Raw genomic sequence first — 19,825 nt, 5'->3', positions numbered from 1 at the left:
TTTCACGAAAAAAGTGTCAAAAATGTTAAAAATGACAAGAGACAGTTTTTGACAATTCCTTTATTTAAATGCTTCTTCTTTCTTCTATCTTGCTTCATCTTCTGGTTCTTCTGGCTCTTCTGGTTCTTCTGGTTCTTCCTCCGGCGTTCTCGTCCAGCATCTCCTCCGCGGCGTCTTCTGTCTTCTTCTCCTCGGGCCGCTCCGCACCCATGGCATGGGGGGGAGGCTCCCGCTCTTCTCTTCTTCTCTTCTTCTTTTCTTCTTTTCTTCTTTTCTTCTTTTCTTCTCTTCTTCTCTTCTTCTTCATTTTCTTCTCCGGGCCGCTCCGCAATCCATGCTGGCATGGAGGGAGGCTCCCGCTGTGTGACGGCGCTCCTCGTCTGACAGTTCTTAAATAACGGGGGGGGGGGCACCCGGTGACCCCGCCCCCCTCTGACGCACGGTGACTTGACGGGACTTCCCTGTGACACGGGGAATGCCACAGGGAAGTCCCGTCAAGTCACCGTGCGTCAGAGGGGGGCGGGGTCACCGGGTGGCCCCGCCCCCCCCGTTATTTAAGAACTGTCAGACGAGGAGCGCCGTCACACAGCGGGAGCCTCCCTCCATGTCAGCATGGATTGCGGAGCGGCCCGGAGAAGAAAATGAAGAAGAAGAGAAGAAGAGAAGAAAAGAAGAAAAGAAGAAGAGAAGAAGAGAAGAGCGGGAGCCTCCCCCCCATGCCATGGGTGCGGAGCGGCCCGAGGAGAAGAAGACAGAAGACGCCGCGGAGGAGATGCTGGACGAGAACGCCGGAGGAAGAACCAGAAGAACCAGAAGAGCCAGAAGAACCAGAAGATGAAGCAAGATAGAAGAAAGAAGAAGCATTTAAATAAAGGAATTGTCAAAAACTGTCTCTTGTCATTTTTAACATTTTTGACACTTTTTTCATGAAATGGTAGGGGTACTTATGTACCCCCTTACCATTTCACACAGAGGGGGGCCGGGATCTGGGGGTCACCTTGTTAAAGGGGGCTTCCAGATTCCAATAAGCCCCCCGCCCGCAGACCCCCACAACCACCGGCCAGGGTTGTGGGGATGAGGCCCTTGTCCTCATCAACATGGGGACAAGGTGTTTTGGGGGGCTACCCCAAAGCACCCTCCCAATGTTGAGGGCATGTGGCCTGGTACGGTTCAGGAGGGAGGGGAGGCCGCACTCTTGTCCCCCCCTCTTTTCCTGCGGCCTGCCAGGTTGCGTGCTCGGATAAGGGTCTGGTATGGATTTTTGGGGGGACCCCACGCCGTTTTTTTTTTTTTTTTTGGCGCGGGGTTCCCCTTAAAATCCATACCAGACCTGAAGGGTCTGGTATGGAATTTAGGGGGAACCCCACGTCATTTTTTTTTTTAAATTTTGGCCGGGGTTCCCCTTAATATCCATACCAGACCTGAAGGGCCTGGTATGGAATTTAGGGGGACCCCCACGTCATTTTTTTTTTTTAATTTTGGTTCGGGGTTCCCCTTTGGGGAATTCCCATGCCGTTTTTATCAATGAACTTCTATGTGTATTGTCGGCAATGCAATAGCCGCGGGTAGTTTTAAATGAGTTTTTTCCTTCAAAATGTCATTTTGCTGTCAGACTGTTCTAAACACAGGAAACATGCGCCCCTTTACAGGCACACTATAGACACCCCCCAGGTACGAAATTTAAAGGGATATTACACTTTTATTGATTGACTTTAAGTATTATTAAAATCACTGCTCCTGAAAAAACGGCCGTTTTTAAAACTTTTTTTTGCATTGATCCATGTCCCCTGGGGCAGGACCCAGGTCCCCAAACACTTTTTATGACAATAACTTGCATATTAGCCTTTAAAATTAGCACTTTTGATTTCTCCCATAGACTTTTAAAGGGTGTTCCGCGGCATTCGAATTTGCCGCGAACACCCCAAATTGTTCGCTGTTCGGTGAACTTGCGAACAGCCAATGTTCGAGTCGAACATGAGTTCGACTCGAACTCGAAGCTCATCCCAAATTCTGAGCATGCATGGCACTTTGTTCGTCGGATTTGTGTACACACGATCGGAATTTCCGACAACGGATTTTGTTGTCGGAAAATTTTATATCCTGCTCTCAAACTTTGTGTGTCGGAAAATCCGATGGAAAATGTCCGATGGAGCCCACACACGGTCGGAATTTCCGACAACACGCTCCAATTGGACATTTTCCATCGGAAAATCCGACCGTGTGTTCGGGGCATAATTCTTTTCCCAAAGAACTATTGGAAGCAATTATAATAACAATACCGAAACAGGGTAAAGACCCCTCATCCCCTCTAAATTATAGACCCATTTCATTATTAAATTCTGACTTAAAAATCTATGCAAAAATCCTAGCCAACAGATTAGTAAACATAACCCCCCAACTAATAGGACCCGACCAAGTAGGATTCACTAAAGGGAGACAAGCACCAGACAGCACTAGAAGAATTCTTAATATAATTGACCAAATTCATACTGATCGAACTCCCTCCTTACTTCTAACATTAGATGCATAAAAGGCGTTCGATAGAATGCACTGGATATACATTTCCAAAACTCTAGACAAATTTGGATTTCAAGGATTCATCCATTCGACAATTATGGCACTATACTCTCATCCTACGGCCAAAGTACTCACATCAGGTATAATTTCTAAAACTTTCCCCCTTACTAACGGAACCAGACAAGGATGCCCACTATCCCCATTAATTTTCTCACTAGCAATAGAACCACTTGCGGAATATATAAGATCAACCCCCAACATTAAAGGTATAACTATAGGACGATATGAACATAAAGTAGGATTATTCGCAGACGACATCATACTTACAATAACCAATCCTACCTCTTCCCTACCTGAAGCTCAAAAATTACTAGATAAATTTGGGGAGGTATCGTACTATAAAATAAACCAAAACAAATGCTATGCTCTCCCTATGAACATTCCCAAGACACTAATCAATACACTATGCAAGGAAAATGGCTTTAACTGGGATAACTGCACAATAAGCTATTTGGGAATACAACTTACCTACCCACCAACCAAAATATACAAAGCTAATTACCCCCACCTTTTAGACCTAGTCAACAAAGATTTACAAAACATACAAAAAACACAACTTTCTTGGGTAGGGAAAATAGTCGCATTTAAAATGCAAACACTCCCTAAAATACTATACCATTTTAGATGTTTACCCATCCCAATCCAGTCCAAATTTTTCACGCAACTGAATACAAAACTTAAAAGGTGCATATGGAATGGAAAGAAACCCAGAGTGGCATTTTCCATCTTAACTACCAGAAAATCTTTAGGAGGAATGAACCTACCTGACATCAAAAACTACTATTATGCAACCTTATTAGATCAGATGAGATATTGGTTTTACAACACGGAAGACAAACTATGGCTAAACATAGAGAAACAAGTCACAAAAAGACACGACCTGTATGCCCTAGCAATAGCTTACGCTATACTACCAAAGATTAATATACCTAAACTACTCAGTATCAGATCCACATTAATAGCTTGGAAACATATACTTTCAAAAACCTAAAAATATCCAAAATAAAATCAATTTAATGATTCCGACAGGAGCAATCAATTATTGAAAAATACGTCTAAATTCAGACGAATGGGTTAAAGAAGGTTATCATCTTTACGTAAATTTACCCTTGCATTATAAAGAGATCACTCTAGAGAGGTCAGACAGACCTGAGGGAGGGGCCGGATGTGGGCGTCTAACTGGGACCGGTGCTAATCCCAGGAGGCCTGATGCCTCTCCCTCAAGCTCTAGCGGATGGCTGAGGGCGGCTTCTCCCCCCTGTAGATCTCCCGTCTCCCGGTCGGACGCCTGGTTCCCCGCACCACAGACCCCTGTAACGCGTCCCTGCTACGGATCCCCACAGCGACAGTGAAGCCTCCTTGGGGAATACCAGGGAGTGTATGAAGAAAGCGGCTTTCCAGGCAGCGGTGTGTCATGCCGAAGCGAACAGCTGATAGCTGACAGACACACGGGGATCCGGACGAAGGCTTGTATCAAGACCGAGAAAAAAATAAAAAAATAAAAATAGAGACCTCCGGCGATCAAGAGGCTGGTAAGAGCGCGCATATCGGCTGAGGGGGTAAGTGTGCTACTTAAACTATGTAAAGCTAGACTCCCCATACAGCGGTCTTGTGAGAGGTCCAGAGACCTGAAGATTGATAAGTTGCATTATTCGTCTAAGCATATTTGGTGTAACTAAAGAGAACTGGGCCCTGGGATTTATGTCAATGAAGATATTTGTCCTATGTATGTTTCTGCTGGTCCGTCAGTTTATTTGGGATCTGTAATAGCTACACTATTTTTATGCTGGGATATTTGGCTGTTGAATGCCTGGAGAGTTTGCTTACTCCTCCCTCAGTGGGGTCACTGTATGAAGAAAACCGGACCCATAGAGGTTCTGGGGGCTTGAACGGATTAACTCCTTGGTGGACAATATATAATACCCGTACTACAAGTTACCAGGGAGGCCTACACTTATCTAGCCTGAAAACTAAACTGAAAGGCGGGGGAAGATAGAACAGTGTGATTACTGAGCCTGATACCTGTAGAGCACTGAGAGACCCCCGGGAGGAGTTGGGCACAGTGTGAACAGTAGTCTAGGTGCTCTAATGGCGCCCTGAAGCGAGGGCTGACTAGTACACCGGGTGTTGACTGGGTCATTTGGGGAGGCCTACGAGATATTCCAGTAAAGCTAACTGAAGGTGCACGACTCACACAACCTATGCAATCAAGGTCAATAGCTTGTTTTTCCAAGAGATCAACAAGCACGCCCCCCCTCCTGACACTGGACACCCTAGGGGAAGACTGGTTTCACACTACACGGGCCCTACCCATAAGATACCCAGTAATCTGCCCGTGGGTTCCGCGGTGTAAATGGTACTATGAGGGGAAAGGGAGGGAAGGAGGCCACAGCCAACACGGCCAACAGCAGTAGAACAAGCGTAAGCCCGGGTGCTATTAGGAAATACATGGTTCAGGACAGTGGCAGGGTGAGCCCAGGAAAGGCAAGCGGGTCTAAATACAAAACTCCTGAGCCCCCACCCAAAACTAGTACAAGGAGACAGCTGGCTGAGATGGATTCCTATACCGCAGGCTCCGAGATAATGGAAGAGGCGCCCTTGGATCCCCAACAAAATAAACAATTACCAACAAAGAGTGAGATGGCAGAAATGTTTGCAAGATTGGAAACATCAATTAAAGGATAAATTGAAACAATACGTGAAGACATGGGCCATATTCTAAAAAGAGTTGAAGAGTTGGAAGCAACAATAGATGTGCAGGGAATGGAGATAAAAAAATCTTAAACAGCAGATGGAAGAGATTCAGAAAGAACAGAGAAGTCTACGGTACAGATTAGAAGACCAGGAAAACCGTAATAGGAGGAAAAAACTGCGGATCAGAGGCCTCCCTGAGACGCAGGGGGCAAAAGAGAATTTACAAGAAAAAATTGACCAAATCTTCGGAAACCTGCTAGATCCAACTGATAACAGACCGAAGATCAAATTGGATAGAGCTCATAGGATAAGAAAGCCCGTGGAGATCAGCGAGGACGCCCCACGAGACGTTATTATAAGATTTCATAACTTCCAGGACAAAGAGCGGATTAAGTCCAGCATGAAAAAGAACCATCCAGTAAAGTATGGAGAGACAAATCTACATATTTTCCCAGATTTAGCAGCAGAGACGCTGGCCAGGAGAAGAATCCTTAAGCCACTCCTGGCTCAACTTAAAGCACATGATGTCCAATATTCATGGGGCTTCCCAGCCTGCCTGATCGGACGCAAGGAGGGGCGTTCAGCGACATTGCGATTCCCCGAGGAGACGCGGGGATTCTGCCAACGCCTGGAGGTGCCATTAGTTGAAATCCCGGGATGGTGAGAAAGAACAGTAAATCAAGATAGCAGCGAGGGGACACTCACCTGGAAACCAGTCTCTAAAATGAAAAGCTTATGACCAAAGAGAAACGAGATAATACGATTAATATAGAAAGACAAGTCCTGGACTTGTAATATAATATAATAAGTTCGGGGGAGGTGGTGCGGGTGCGGGAGTTGGCTGGGGGAGGAAGGGGGGTGAGGGGGGGTCGGGTTGGAACCCCCGGGGGAGGCGATTGGATCCTAGGATGACACCTCCAAGCTCAACCTCTAGGGGGAGAACCGAGGGGCCAGGTGGAGTTGGCAGGGCCACGGTTTTTAGGGCCAGGGGATGGTCTGTTACCCCCAGGGGGAAGGGAGGGGAGGGGCGGGTTTGGGGGGAGGGTTGGGTGGGAATAATGGGGAGAAAAAGGGGGGAGGGGGGTGGGGGGAGGAAGAGACCTGTACATAGCATACTGTTCCCCGCCTCTTAGGACTATAAGGATATGCCCAGTCTACATTGTGATATAAATAATGAGAAGACGGGGATAAACCTAATTTCATACAATGTGAGGGGTATCGGTTCCCCCATTAAATGCGCGAACATATTGGGAGAATTGAAACTCCTCAAAGCAGAGGTGGGCTTCTTGCAGGAGACGCACCTGTACGTCGGTAAAAACCAGAGAATAGAGAAGAGCTTCTAAAGACTTCCAGAAATGGGTATATGGGGACTCTCCGACTAGGGGCTCAAAAGGCATTGCGATAGGCTTCGCTAAAGACGTCAGGTTTAGGTTGGAGGATAGAATGACCGACCCAGATGGGCGGTTTTTATTCCTCAAGGGTAATCTCAATGGGGAGGACTGTACATTAGCAAATATTTATAGCCCGAACACCAATCCTGGCAGGTATTTAATTGGTATCCTCTCAAAGTTGGAAGGCTTCAAGAGTGGAAGGGCCATTATAGCAGGAGATTTTAATATATGCCTGGATCCGGGTAAAGATAGTACGTCGAGTGCCCGGGGGACCGGAGGGATATGAATGAACAAACTCAAAAAGAAACTTTGTCAATGCCAATTGGCAGATGTTTGGAGGTTGCAACATCCGAATGAAAGAGACTATTCCTTCTACTCCCCTGTACACTCGACGTACTCCAGATTGGATTTCTTTTTGGTAGAACATAGGCATATCGAGGAAGTGGAGAGTACAAAAATAGGGTCAATAACATTTTCGGACCATGCACCAGTAAGCCTTCAGTGGAAAATAGGGAAAGGTAAACACCCTTTCAATAGTTGGAAATTAAATGAGGACCTATTACATGATAGAGACATTGATAATCGCATCAAAGAAGAATTAGAATTCTATTTTACCACCAACACTACTGGGGAAACATCAGAGGCTGTGGTATGGGAGGCCCATAAGGCATACATCAGAAGCATTATAATAAAGGCGGGATCTGAAAGGAAAAGAAGGCAGGACAGTGATAGACTAGCCCTGCAGAAGAAAATTCAGGAGTTAGAGCAACAACATAAGCAAACTGGGGATAGTAAGATACTGGTGGACTTATATAGAAGCAGGGAGGCTATGCATGAGCTCATTGAATCAGATAACCGCAAGGTATATAACTGTGTTAAAAAGAAAGATACATAGGAGGTAACAGACCTGGTAGACTCCTTGCTAAGGTCTTAAGCAAGAAGAAAAATTATAATTATATCGCTAAAATAAAAACTAAATCAGGTGAGATTGCCTATAAAGATAGAGATATAGCGAAGACCTTTCAGGAGTTCTACGGGGAGCTGTACGCTATTAATAAAAACAACACCACAGAGGAGAGGGAAGTAAAACAAGGGAAAATTAAAAATTATCTAAATGAGAGTGGTTTGGCCAAACTATCAGGAAGTGAACAAACCAACTTAGAAGCCCCTTTTACTGAAGCGGAGGTGAGAAAAGCGCTCAAAGGGATGCAAATGGGTAAAAGCCCAGGTTCGGATGGGCTGACGGTGCTGTATTACGGAAAATACCAAGACTATCTGATACCTAAAATGTGCTCTTATATGAATGAAATCGGGGATAAAGGGGAAATGAGAAAGGAAGCTCTAGCAGCTAATATAGCTATTATTCCCAAGGAAGGTAAAGACAATACATTATGTTCAAGCTACAGGCCTATTTCCCTCTTAAATGTGGATACAAAAATATTTGCAAAGGTGATTGCGGAAAGATTAAAACCCATAATAAGTAGGATTATACACCCAGACCAGGTCGGGTTCGTGCCAGGCCGACAAGGACAAGACAACAGTATCAAAACTCTTCTAGCAGTGCAACAGATCAAACAGAGTGGAGTCCCAGGCCTACTTCTGTCAATAGACGCTGAAAAAGCGTTTGACAGAGTAGACTGGGACTTTATGATGGGCACACTAGAGGAGATCGGCCTTGGGGATAAGATCCGTAAAAGGATAAGGGCTTTATACTCTAGACCCACAGCGAGAGTAAGGATAAATGGAGTTCTGTCGGATCCGTTTGATATGTATAATGGCACAAGACAGGGGTGCCCACTTTCCCCCATCTTGTTTATAATATCCCTCGAACCCCTCCTTTCCAAGATTAGACAGAGTCTGGATATCAGTGGGGTAACAATAGGTAGAGACGAGTACAAACTAGCCGCGTTTGCGGACGATATTCTGCTCTACATAACGCGCCCAAGGATATCTCTTCCGAATATAATGGCCACACTATCAGAGTATGGGAAGCTATCTAACTTCAAAATTAACCCAAATAAGTCTGAAACACTAAGTGTCAACACAAACAAAACTAGTGACCTCTCATACCAAAAGTATTTTCCCTTTCTGTGGGGGCAAAAAGAATTAAACTACTTAGGGGTTAAAATCTCAACCTCACGTGAGGCGCTCTTCCAAGCAATCTTTCTCCCACTTCTCAATAGAATTTCAATAGGACAGTTATCCTGGAGGGGAGAATAAATATCTACAAAATGGTCGTACTGCCAAGAATTACATATGAAATGCAAATGTTGCCAATAGCGCTCCCGCAAACTTATCTCAGAAAATTGCACTTGATTTTTTTAAGATTTATTTGGAGAGGAAGAATACCCCGATTAAAATTCACACAATTGATAAAAGCCAAAGGTAAAGGGGGATGGGGAGCACCAGATGTCCGTAAATATTAAGAAGCCATAGCTCTCGCCAGAGTGATAGACTGGGCGAAAGATAAAGCAGATAAACACTGGGTAAAAATGGAGAAGGAAATGAGTGACACAAAGTTGAATAAAATAATTTGGATTCCACCGCACCTAAGGAAATTAAGTAATGAAACGCACGAGATTACCAGACACGCACTAAAAACGCACTAAAAACATGGGATATTTTGCACAAAAGGGAGCATTGGGGGTTTAACTCTCCTTTAATTTCACTTAAGGACTCAGATTATTTTGCACCAGGGAAAGGGGAGTGGTTCGGGGGGTGGCTATTAGATGAGAACATACAGTTAAATGATGTAATGCATCAGGACAAAATTTGTACTTTCCAAGAGCTAAAGGACAAGAAAAACCTACTTGGTATCAATACTTGGCGGTACAACCAGCTGAGCCATTTTTTAGAAGCCCTACCACAACCAGTTAGATCAAAGGAGAATTTACTCCCTTTAGAAAAAATGTGTATGGACAAAGAAAGGAAGGGCTGGTTTTCCAGATCTACAGAATGCTAGTAGGGCGGGAGAGTACAGAAGCCCCGGGGTTCATGCAAAAATGGGAGAAGGAATTAGGAAGGAAGCTCACAGGCCCAGAAGTATCATTGATTCTGAGAAGAGCATCTGCCACGTCGGTGAACTGTAAAATCCTAGAGCTAAACTTTAAATGTTTGGCTAGGATGTATCTGACCCCGGACCGTTTAAACAAATTTCAAAGTACATCTTCACAATACTGTTGGAGGGGGTGCAAGGAAATAGGAACAATGGCTCATATTTGGTGGCTATGCCCGATAATTAAAATTTTTTGGAGTGAAGTAAGGGGATTTATTAAAGATATAACTGAAATCAGCTTACCGGATGACCCGTGGGTCTGTCTATTTCACATGAGTGATATGCACATTAAAGCCTACCTGAGAACGCTTTTGCCACACCTCACCGACGTGGCCAAAAGCCTGATACCTAAGTATTGGAAGAGCAGAGAAAGACTTACGATGAGGGATTGGTTTAATAAAATCAATGAGACTCACAGTTTAGAATACTTAAGGTTTAGCGAAGGGATGAAAATGGGGGCCTTTGAAACAAAAGGGGAACCTGGGTCAAATTTAAGGAATCCCTGACAGCCGCAGAGATTTGGATTTCCTAGTAAGTAAAGATAGCGATCTACTGACCAGTGGAAAGGAGCGCTGGGAGGCTTGTAATAGAGGTAGATGAGAAGACCCCGGAGGAGAAGGGGAGTACGGGATGGGTACGGTCTTGGGGGGGAGGGTCAGGGGGGAGGGGGGAATAACAGGTGGGAGTGAATGGAAGAAAAATAAACAACTATAAATACATGAATGACAGGAAAAAATATTAACTACAGTAAATTAAAACAATTACTTGGGGATTTTTGTATTGCTTGTTTTTGCCATTACTATTTAATAACTGGTTAATAAAGAAAGATAATGCCACAATGATGTGAATTTGTTAAGGGATGAGATTGAACTGTAAAGTTGAAACAATATCTCCCATATAAACACCTTGCTGAAGTGGCAAAAAAAAAATAAAAAAAAAATAAAGAGATCACTCTAAATAAATTGAGGAAACATACCAAACTAAAAGATTTCAACCCGACTAACCCTGTAGAAATCCCTTTACCTATATGGCAATTTTTCACACGTCAAAATCCACTATCAATAAAAGGAATTTCTCTTTTTTATGATCTATTATCGACTCACCCATTTGACAATAAAAACACACACATGATTAAATGGGAGAGAGATCTAGAACAAAAATTTACCAGGGAACAATGGAAAAAGCCATTCATATCTAGCAAATCATCAGCATGTATCGAGCACTGGGACCATGCACAAAAAATACTCAATAGGTGGTATCTGACCCCATATAGATTATCGAAAATATATCCCTCTACATCTAATTTATGTTGGAGATGCAATGATCAGACGGATAACCTTTTACACATTCTATGGAACTGTAAAAGTTTGCAAAGCTTCTGGAATTCAATAACTTCCTTCATTGCAGACCTTACAGGCATCCTAAATAAACTAAACCCTGCCACAGCCTTGCTAGGTATTAATTTAGATATATATCCTAAAGAATTCAGAACAATTGTATTCCACACACTAATAGCAGCAAGACTCACTATATCCAGCCTCTGGAAATCCAGTAATGCACCCAATTTATCGACAGTTATAGCCAGAATTAATACACTGGCCCAATACGAATTAATGCTGGCTTATTATTCCACCATTACATTTAGAAAGAAATGGAGTACTTGGATATCCCATCCCAAAGCATCCAATTACTTAAAACAATGTAATATATAATCTTATGACAAGTTGGAAGTACACTGAAGTCATATATAAACACACCTCAGATGTAGTATATCATCCTGGACCCACTTTATTAACCTATGCAACAAGTTTTGTTCAGTTAATTTAAATTATATGTATATATATATATATATATATATATATATATATATATATAAAATGTTTTCCTTACAATTTTCTGTATTCAACTAATTAACGCAATTGATGGCCTATCCATGCCTACAGTTTGAACCCCATAGGGGTAGGCTGGTACAGACTATCAATTACTGTATTTGTATACGAATATTCTTAAGAACTATTGCAAAGAAGTTAGTCACAATAATTATCGTGACAATGTCAATCTGTATTGTTAAGAAAATCCCTTCAATAAAAATCTGTTGTTTAAAAAAAAAAATAGCATGCAATGCCAAGCTGCGGTTTCCTAAGTAAGCAAAGTCCTTTCTTGTATTAAGAGAGGTATGGACCCCATTTTGCCCCTGCACAAATCATTAGTAAGACCTCATCTGGAATATGCAGTTCAGTTTTGAGCACCAGTACTCAAAAAGGATATTGGGGAACTGGAGAAAGTGCAGAGAAGGGCAACTAAACTGATAAGAGGCATGGAGGAGCTCATCTATGGGGAAGGATTAGAGGAACTGAATTGATTCTCTCTTGAGAAGAGGAGATTAAGGATTTCTTTATCGTACATCATGGGACACAGAGCCACAGTAATTACTGTATGGGTTATAGACCACCTTTAGGTGATGGACGCTGGCACACCCTAAACAAGAAGTTCAACTCCCTATATAAGCCCTCCCCTTACAGGGGGAACCTCCAGTTTTTTTGCCAGTGTCTAAGGTGCTGATCACAAGTAAAGATGTGCTGTGCTGAGCTCCACTGGAGAAATCTTTGCTGGTGCAAGCCATGCAACTGGATCCATTCAAAGTGTCTTTTCAGGTTGAATTGAATGGTACTCGGGCCTCGTGGTGGAAGAAACAAGGTTTTGCCTTCTCTTTTTAGAGAGCTGGACCCAAGGATCCAGTGCTTGTTTTTTATAGCAATATTTCCTGGCGGGGTGCTGTACAGGGGTGTGGATCCCCCGATGAAAAGGGACCCAGTCCCTGAAGGTTTTGTAAATGGAGCCCACGTGAGTGGTGAAGATTGGGTCTGTCTGGTTTACCACAGAACCCTGCAGCTGGATATGGTAAGTGGAGATTCCTAAGGCATTTTCTAATTCTTATGGGTTTTCTCCTTTAAGTAAAATGTCATGCCTAAAGTCGCCACCGGGGGCTGTCAAGAGCACGTACCTGATTCCATGCTTGTCAGATCACACTCTGTGTCATTACAAGCTGCACGCTTCCTCCAGCCCAAGCCTCAGGTAAGAAGTTGGAAGGGGGGCTTTTCTTTTGGAATCCCCCACCTGGACTAGTATTTCTTCCTCCAGGAGGCCGAGGGAGCATGGGTTAGTCGGCGGTATGGCCCACCGCCACTGCCATAGTACGGCGGTTTTCTTCCAGCAGCTCTCCTCCTCTCCTCCACGCCAGCCCCCCCTGCATGCTGATCCTGTCGGATCGGAGCCCCGCTCATGCGGGAAAGCAGTCTTTTTTTAAAAAAGTGAAGGGGGGCATGGTGGGAAGTTGGAGGGGGGTGTGGCTTAGCGTGGCATTGGCGTGCTTCAACATCCACAACGTGGGGCTGTGCAGACTATAAGTGCACTTTTTTGCAGGTTCAATGAGCTGATGGAGGGACATAGAGCAGGTGGGGGCATGTAAGTGTTGGTGACACAGGCATCCCCAGGACACTTTTACTTAAGCATCAGGCTGAGCCTTGATAGCAGCGACAGTTGCTGGACTATTTGCTCAGCGGTGGGTGCATTTTCTGGTAATACCTCTGCATTTGTGCTTAGCACTATGGTCAGAAGGGGAGGTACAAGTACCCCAAAAAACAAGGGCTCAAAGGGTTCGCCCTCAGGCTCTAAGGCCTCCCTCTGCAATGCCATCCCCCTGAAGGGCCTAGGAAGGCTGGTCAGAGTGAGCCGTTGGGGTTGTCAGGGGTTGCAATTGTTTCCGACATTTCAGCCCCTGTCTATTTTACTAAGGAGGTTTTCTCCTCAGCCATGATTGGATTAAAGGAAAGGTTAGTGGTTTTATTCAAATGTGGAAGAAAACGCATTAGGTCCCCTTCTACCACCAGGACCCTCAAACAGAGAAACAGTGGGAGGGGAAATATGAATCCCCCTCAGGGACCGTGATGAGACTGATGACTCCTCTTCCGAGGGATCAAGGTGGGGAAGGGCCTTCTTCAGCTTCACAAGCTGAGAAATTGCTGATGTAATCTCTTACTGAAATGGTCCACTCCACATTTAAAGTTTAGGTCACTAAAAGCCTCCTCAAGCTTGCGTGCCTTTCCTGTCCATTCATTGCTGGAAAAGCTTATGTATTCTGAGTGGGATCACCCAGATAAAAAAATTTTTAGAACGGAAAAAATGCTTAACACTTTATCCTATGGAGGAAAAAATTTACTAAAAGGTAAAGTATACCAGCAATTGACACTGCTATATCCTCTGTAAATATAGGTTTGACTTGTCTGGTTGACAATGCACAAATGCTTAGGAATACAACTGATAAAAAAATGGAATTCCTGTTAAACATTTTTTCTTTGGCAGGTTCAGTAGCTCAATCTGCAGTGGCGGCAGTTGAGATATACTGAGTTTTTTCCTTTCCTGATGAGCGACAAGCATTGCTGACAGGTGTCTGGTATGAATCATGAGGGGGAACGCCGCGCCAAATTTTAAATTAAAAAAAAAAGTTTTTTTATTTAAAATTTGGCGCAGCGTTCCCCCTCATGACTCATACCAGACACCTGTCAGCAATGCTTGTCACTCATCGGGAAAGGAAACAACGCAGTTTTCCTTTCCCGATGAGCGAGCCAGCGCGAGATGTACAGTAGCCTGTCGCTGAGAACCAGCGCAATGGGATCACGCTGGAAACAAATTCTCGCGGTCAGGTACTGTATGTAAAAATGTAATATACTGCAGTAAACGTGCACTAATTCACTTTAATATACTGCAGTAAACACGGTCTGAAACGCTAAACTATCACTATTATCATTCTACATTGTAGCACACTATAGCACACTAACTTGCTAGTAGCAATGAACAGAGCCCTTTTGTATCTCTCTCCACTCCAATATCACACTCTAACTCTATTCCTTACACTTAATCAGAACACAATCTTAATCAGATCACTTCTGTATATTTATATATGTCAGAATATGGAGAACTTTACTCTGACATGTTACATGTAACATAGGATTCATTATATTCTGCTGCTTGGACATAATTGTAATGTGTAGCTTGGTGTATGTGAAAGGTCAGCTTCAATCATACATGACTCAGAGCCATCATCTTATATTCCTCTCTATAGGTGAGGGTCTGCCGGATCAGATTCTGCTGGATGAACTCGGACATTCCCTGACTCCAGAGCTGAAAGGTAAATAAAACCCGTAGTGTATCTATCACAGGAATCACTTTGTGTAAGGTGCGGAGATGGTGTTGGGATAATTACACTTCTTTTGTACCATCTACTCCACTGAGGACTTCTAGATCTGAATCTTTAGAAATTATAATGATGATCTATGTACACCGATTATACTGGATCTGGGGACTGTCTTCTGTTACCAGGTTCATAGTTCTTGAACACTAAATTGAATTCCATTTTATTCCACGGCCAGAAGCTCATTGCAGGAAATGGATCTATAAAACGTGTTCTTACCAATGGACTACTGTATTGCCCTTTAAAAACTGTAGCCTGCCAACTTCATATGTCAAAATGCTTCTATCTGTGTGAGGTATTGTGACATCATAACCCAACAGATGTGTTGGTGATCATATAGTATTATTCACAATGTCAGAGATTTCATAGTGATCACAGGACTGGGAATCATGATGATTTGTTCCTGAATGATAGAGGAGATTTGGATGTCACTTAATAATCAGAAACATACAAAGATGTATATATTCCTAGTTCTCATCTGTAATATCACTTAAAGTGGTTCTAAAGGCTGAAGATTTTGTTTACTTTCTTGCATTCTATGAAGATAAAGGAAGATTTCTTATGTTCATTGACACACAGCCTCTTCTTTATCCATGACCAAACAGGGTTTTATAGCAACACCTACAGGAGTAGAACACTAGGAAGAAAAAAACATTGTCACCTCCTGTAATGATGTGTATACTTTATGTTATAATTCAATTCAATTGTTATGCCTAGTTCCTTATGCATGTTAGGAAACAGTTAACAGTTTTGGTCATGTGATCTGGGGGTGGGGAGCTGTGGCGAGTTCTGTAAGATGGATGCTGCTGAATAAACACCAGGCTCATGTTAAAGCTCTTGCTGTCTGCCTATTCTTGGTGTTAAATCATCACATGGTACCAGAAGTGGGGTGAGAAGAATCATGGCAGCAAACAGCAACACAAAGAACATTCCATCCCTGGATTTGGAATCAGGAAATGTATCTGAAAACTGATCACAATGGAGGGAGCTGATAGAGCTTGTGTTTGCAGGACCAGATGCAGACAAATGGTCTGATCAGCAGAAAGCAGCTCACTTTCTGATATGTGTGGGACAAAAAGGACGTGATGTGTGCCGAGCCTGGCAAGCAAGTGGGGAGATCACTGCAGAGGACAAAAAGGAAACAGAGGTACTGTTTGCAAAGTTGGAGGCGTACTGCAACCCAAGGAGAAACTCCACAGTGCAGAGGGGGAAGAGCAGATCGCATTGTATGCGGACGATGTTCTCATATTCTTAGGTGATCTGGAGAGATCCCTCAATCAGGTGTTGGAAATGCTCTCAAGTTTTGGAAAATTATCAGGCTTATCCATAAACCAGGAGAAATTGGTGTTGCTACCAATAGATCCTATGGGAGAGAACGTCTCAGTAAGCAATATACATATGGAAATAGTAGAGTCGACAAAATACTTGGGTATAAAGTTAACAAAAGATCCAGGGGAATATTTAGATAATAATTTGACCCCCCTGCTGAGGAAATTTAAAAGTAAGATTGAAATTTGGAGAGGTTTGCCTTTGTCAGTGGCAGGGAGGTGCAACTTGATTAAAATGTTGTGGATCCCCCAGCTATTGTACGTTATGCACAACTCGCCAATATGGATAAGTGGGAAATGGTTTAAAAAAATAGATACACTATTGAGAGATCTCATCTGGAAAGGGAGACCTTCTAGGATAGGACTACAAACCCTATAACTTCCATCGCAAGAAGGGGGATTAGCAGTGCCTCACCCGATGGGCTATTTTTTGGCAGCACAGATGCAGCACCTGGGGAGAGGCTCTGGTCCTAATGTCCATAATAGGAGGGAACTGATGATTACGGGAGCACCCCATGGGACAGTGGTGGAAGTACTAGAGGCAAACTCCTTTTTGTATAGAACCCCTACGATTAAATTGATGATAAAAGTATGGAATACTATTAAGGCCATGAAGGGAATGGGAGGTCTGATGAAGTGCACCCCACTGTGGAACATAGAGGAATTAAAAGAAATGGGGAAAATAAAATCATGGGAAATAAGGGGGATAAATAATTTAGCCCAGTTGTATAATCAGAACACCTTAAAAACATTTGGATCACTTAAGGAGGAATTTGGTATCCCAGACCATTCATTTTTTAGTTACCAACAAATTAAACATGCTCTGAGTAGACAGTTTGGAGGACAAGGGCCAGCCTGGAATAGGTCTACCATATTTCAAAAACTAGACGAGCCGGGTGGACATGGGGGGCCCATAGCCGAAACGTACCCAGATATATGTAAAAGTATTATAGAGACTCCAGGAAAACTAAAATGTAGAGCTAAATGGGAAGAAGACCTGGGTGCAATGTCAGATGAACAATGGAAAGAGATATTGGCAGGAGGACACCAAGTTTCAATTTCACCAGCTCAGAAAGTCTCACAATTTATGCTATTACATAGGACATACTATACCCCTAAAAGGTTATTTAGGTTTGGGGGGAGGAAAGGCGATAAATGCCCTAGATGCCAGGAATCGGGGGACCTAATGCACATGATATGGAAATGCCCGAAGTTATTTCGTTATTGGTATGAAGTGGTGGAAACGTTAAATAAGATCCTTACTTTAGAACTTAAAATAGAGCCGAAACTATGTATCTTGGGAGTGGAGGGTAATATAAATAGAGGTAATTTTAAAATTAAAATAGTAAGAAGATGCCTATTCCAAGCAAGAAAGTTAATAGCTCTAAGATGGCAGGCAAGAACCCCCCCCACGAAGGACGAATGGATTACATAGTTACATAGTTACATAGTAGGTGAGGTTGAAAAAAGACACAAGTCCATCAAGTCCAACCTATGTGTGTGATTATGTGTCAGTATTACATTACATATCCCTGTATATTGCGGTCATTCAGGTGATTATCTAATAGTTTCTTGAAGCTATCAATGCTCCCCGCTGAGACCACCGCCTGTGGAAGGGAATTCCACATCCTTGCCGCTCTTACAGTAAAGAACCCTCTACGTAGTTTAAGGTTAAACCTCTTTTCCTCTAATTGCAATGAGTGGCCACGAGTCTTATTAAACTCTCTTCTGCGAAAAAGTTTTATCCCTATTGTGGGGTCACCAGTACAGTATTTGTAAATTGAAATCATATCCCCTCTCAAGCGTCTCTTCTCCAGAGAGAATAAGTTCAGTGCTCGCAACCTTTCCTCTTAACTAAGATCCTCCAGACCCTTTATTAGCTTTGTTGCCCTTCTTTGTACTCGCTCCATTTCCAGTACGTCCCTCCTGAGGACTGGTGCCCAGAACTGGACAGCATACTCCAGGTGCGGGCGGACCAGGGTCTTGTAGAGCGGGAGAATTATCGTTTTATCTCTGCAGTTGATCCCCCTTTTAATGCATGCCAATATTCTGTTTGCTTTATTAGCAGCAGCTTGGCATTGCATGCCGTTGCTGAGCCTATCATCCACTAGGACCCCAAAGTCCTTTTCCATCCTAGATTCCCCCAGAGGTTCTCCCCCCAGTGTATAGATTGCATTCATATTTTTGCCACCCAAATGCATTATTTTACATTTTTCTACATTGAACCTCATTTGCCATGTAGTCGCCCACCCCATTAATTTGTTCAGGTCTTTTTGCAAGATTTCCACATCCTGCGGAGAAGTTATTGCCCTGCTTAGCTTAGTATCGTCTGCAAATACAGAGATTGAACTGTTTATCCCATCCTCCAGGTCATTTATGAACAAATTAAATAGGATTGGTCCCAGCACAGAACCCTGGGGGACCCCACTACCCACCCCTGACCATTCTGAGTACTCCCCATTTATCACCACCCTTTGAACACGCCCTTGTAGCCAGTTTTCAATCCATGTACTCACCCTATGGTCCATGCCAACGCACCTTATTTTGTACAGTAAACGTTTATGGGGAACTGTGTCAAATGCTTTTGCAAAATCCAGATACACCACGTCTACGGGCCTTCCTTTATCTAGATGGCAACTCACCTCCTCATAGAAGGTTAATAGATTGGTTTGGCAAGAACGATTCTTCATGAATCCATGCTGATTACTGCTAATGATATCATTCTTATTACTAAAATCTTGTATATAGTCCCTTATCATCCCCTCCAAGAGTTTACATACTATTGATGTTAGGCTAACTGGTCTGTAATTCCCAGGGATGTTTTTTGGGCCCTTTTTAAATATTGGTGCTACATTGGCTTTTCTCCAATCAGCTGGCACCATTCCAGTCAATAGACTGTCTGTAAAAATTAGGAACAACGGTCTGGCAATCACCTGACTGAGTTCCCTAAGTACCCTCGGATGCAAGCCATCTGGTCCCGGTGATTTATTAATGTTAAGTTTCTCAAGTCTAATTTTAATTCCGTCCTCTGTTAACCATGTAGGTGCTTCCTGTGTTGTGTCATGAGGATAAACACTGCAGTGTTGGTTACTGAAGCCCCCCGATTCACTCGTGAATACTGAGGAGAAGAATAAATTCAATACCTCTGCCATCTCCCCATCCTTTGTAACCAGATGTCCTTCCTCATTCTTTATGGGGCCAATATGGTCTGTCCTCCCTTTTTTACTGTTTACATACTTAAAGAATTTCTTGGGATTTTTTTTGCTCTCCTCCGCTATGTGTCTTTCATGTTCTATCTTAGCCATCCTAATTGCACCCTTACATTTCTTATTGCATTCTTTATAAATTCTGAATGCTGTGGATGATCCCTCCACCTTGTATTTTTTGAAGGCCTTCTCCTTTGCTTTTATATGCATTTTTACATTGGAGTTAAGCCATCCAGGATGTTTGTTCGCTCTTTTAAATTTATTACCCAATGGGATACATTGGCTAATGCCCTTATTTAATATGCTCTTAAAGCAAACCCATC

General features: G+C 43.2%; 1 protein-coding gene across 1 annotated transcript in view; it reads left to right on the top strand.

Annotated features, from left to right (window-relative positions):
- LOC141116665 (NACHT, LRR and PYD domains-containing protein 3-like) overlaps positions 1-19,825 on the top strand; it is a 722,006-nt gene that overhangs the window by 199,381 nt on the left and 502,800 nt on the right. The window contains exon 5 of the mRNA XM_073609057.1: positions 14,840-14,905. Within this exon, the coding sequence (XP_073465158.1) occupies positions 14,840-14,905 (66 nt within the window). The remainder of the gene's footprint in view (positions 1-14,839; positions 14,906-19,825) is intronic.

This window comes from Aquarana catesbeiana, linkage group LG13 (assembly GCF_042186555.1).
Source record: "Aquarana catesbeiana isolate 2022-GZ linkage group LG13, ASM4218655v1, whole genome shotgun sequence".
Lineage (NCBI taxonomy): Eukaryota > Metazoa > Chordata > Amphibia > Anura > Ranidae > Aquarana > Aquarana catesbeiana.
Note: the sequence above shows the minus strand (reverse complement) of the source record. Positions and strands in the feature narration are given on the sequence as shown.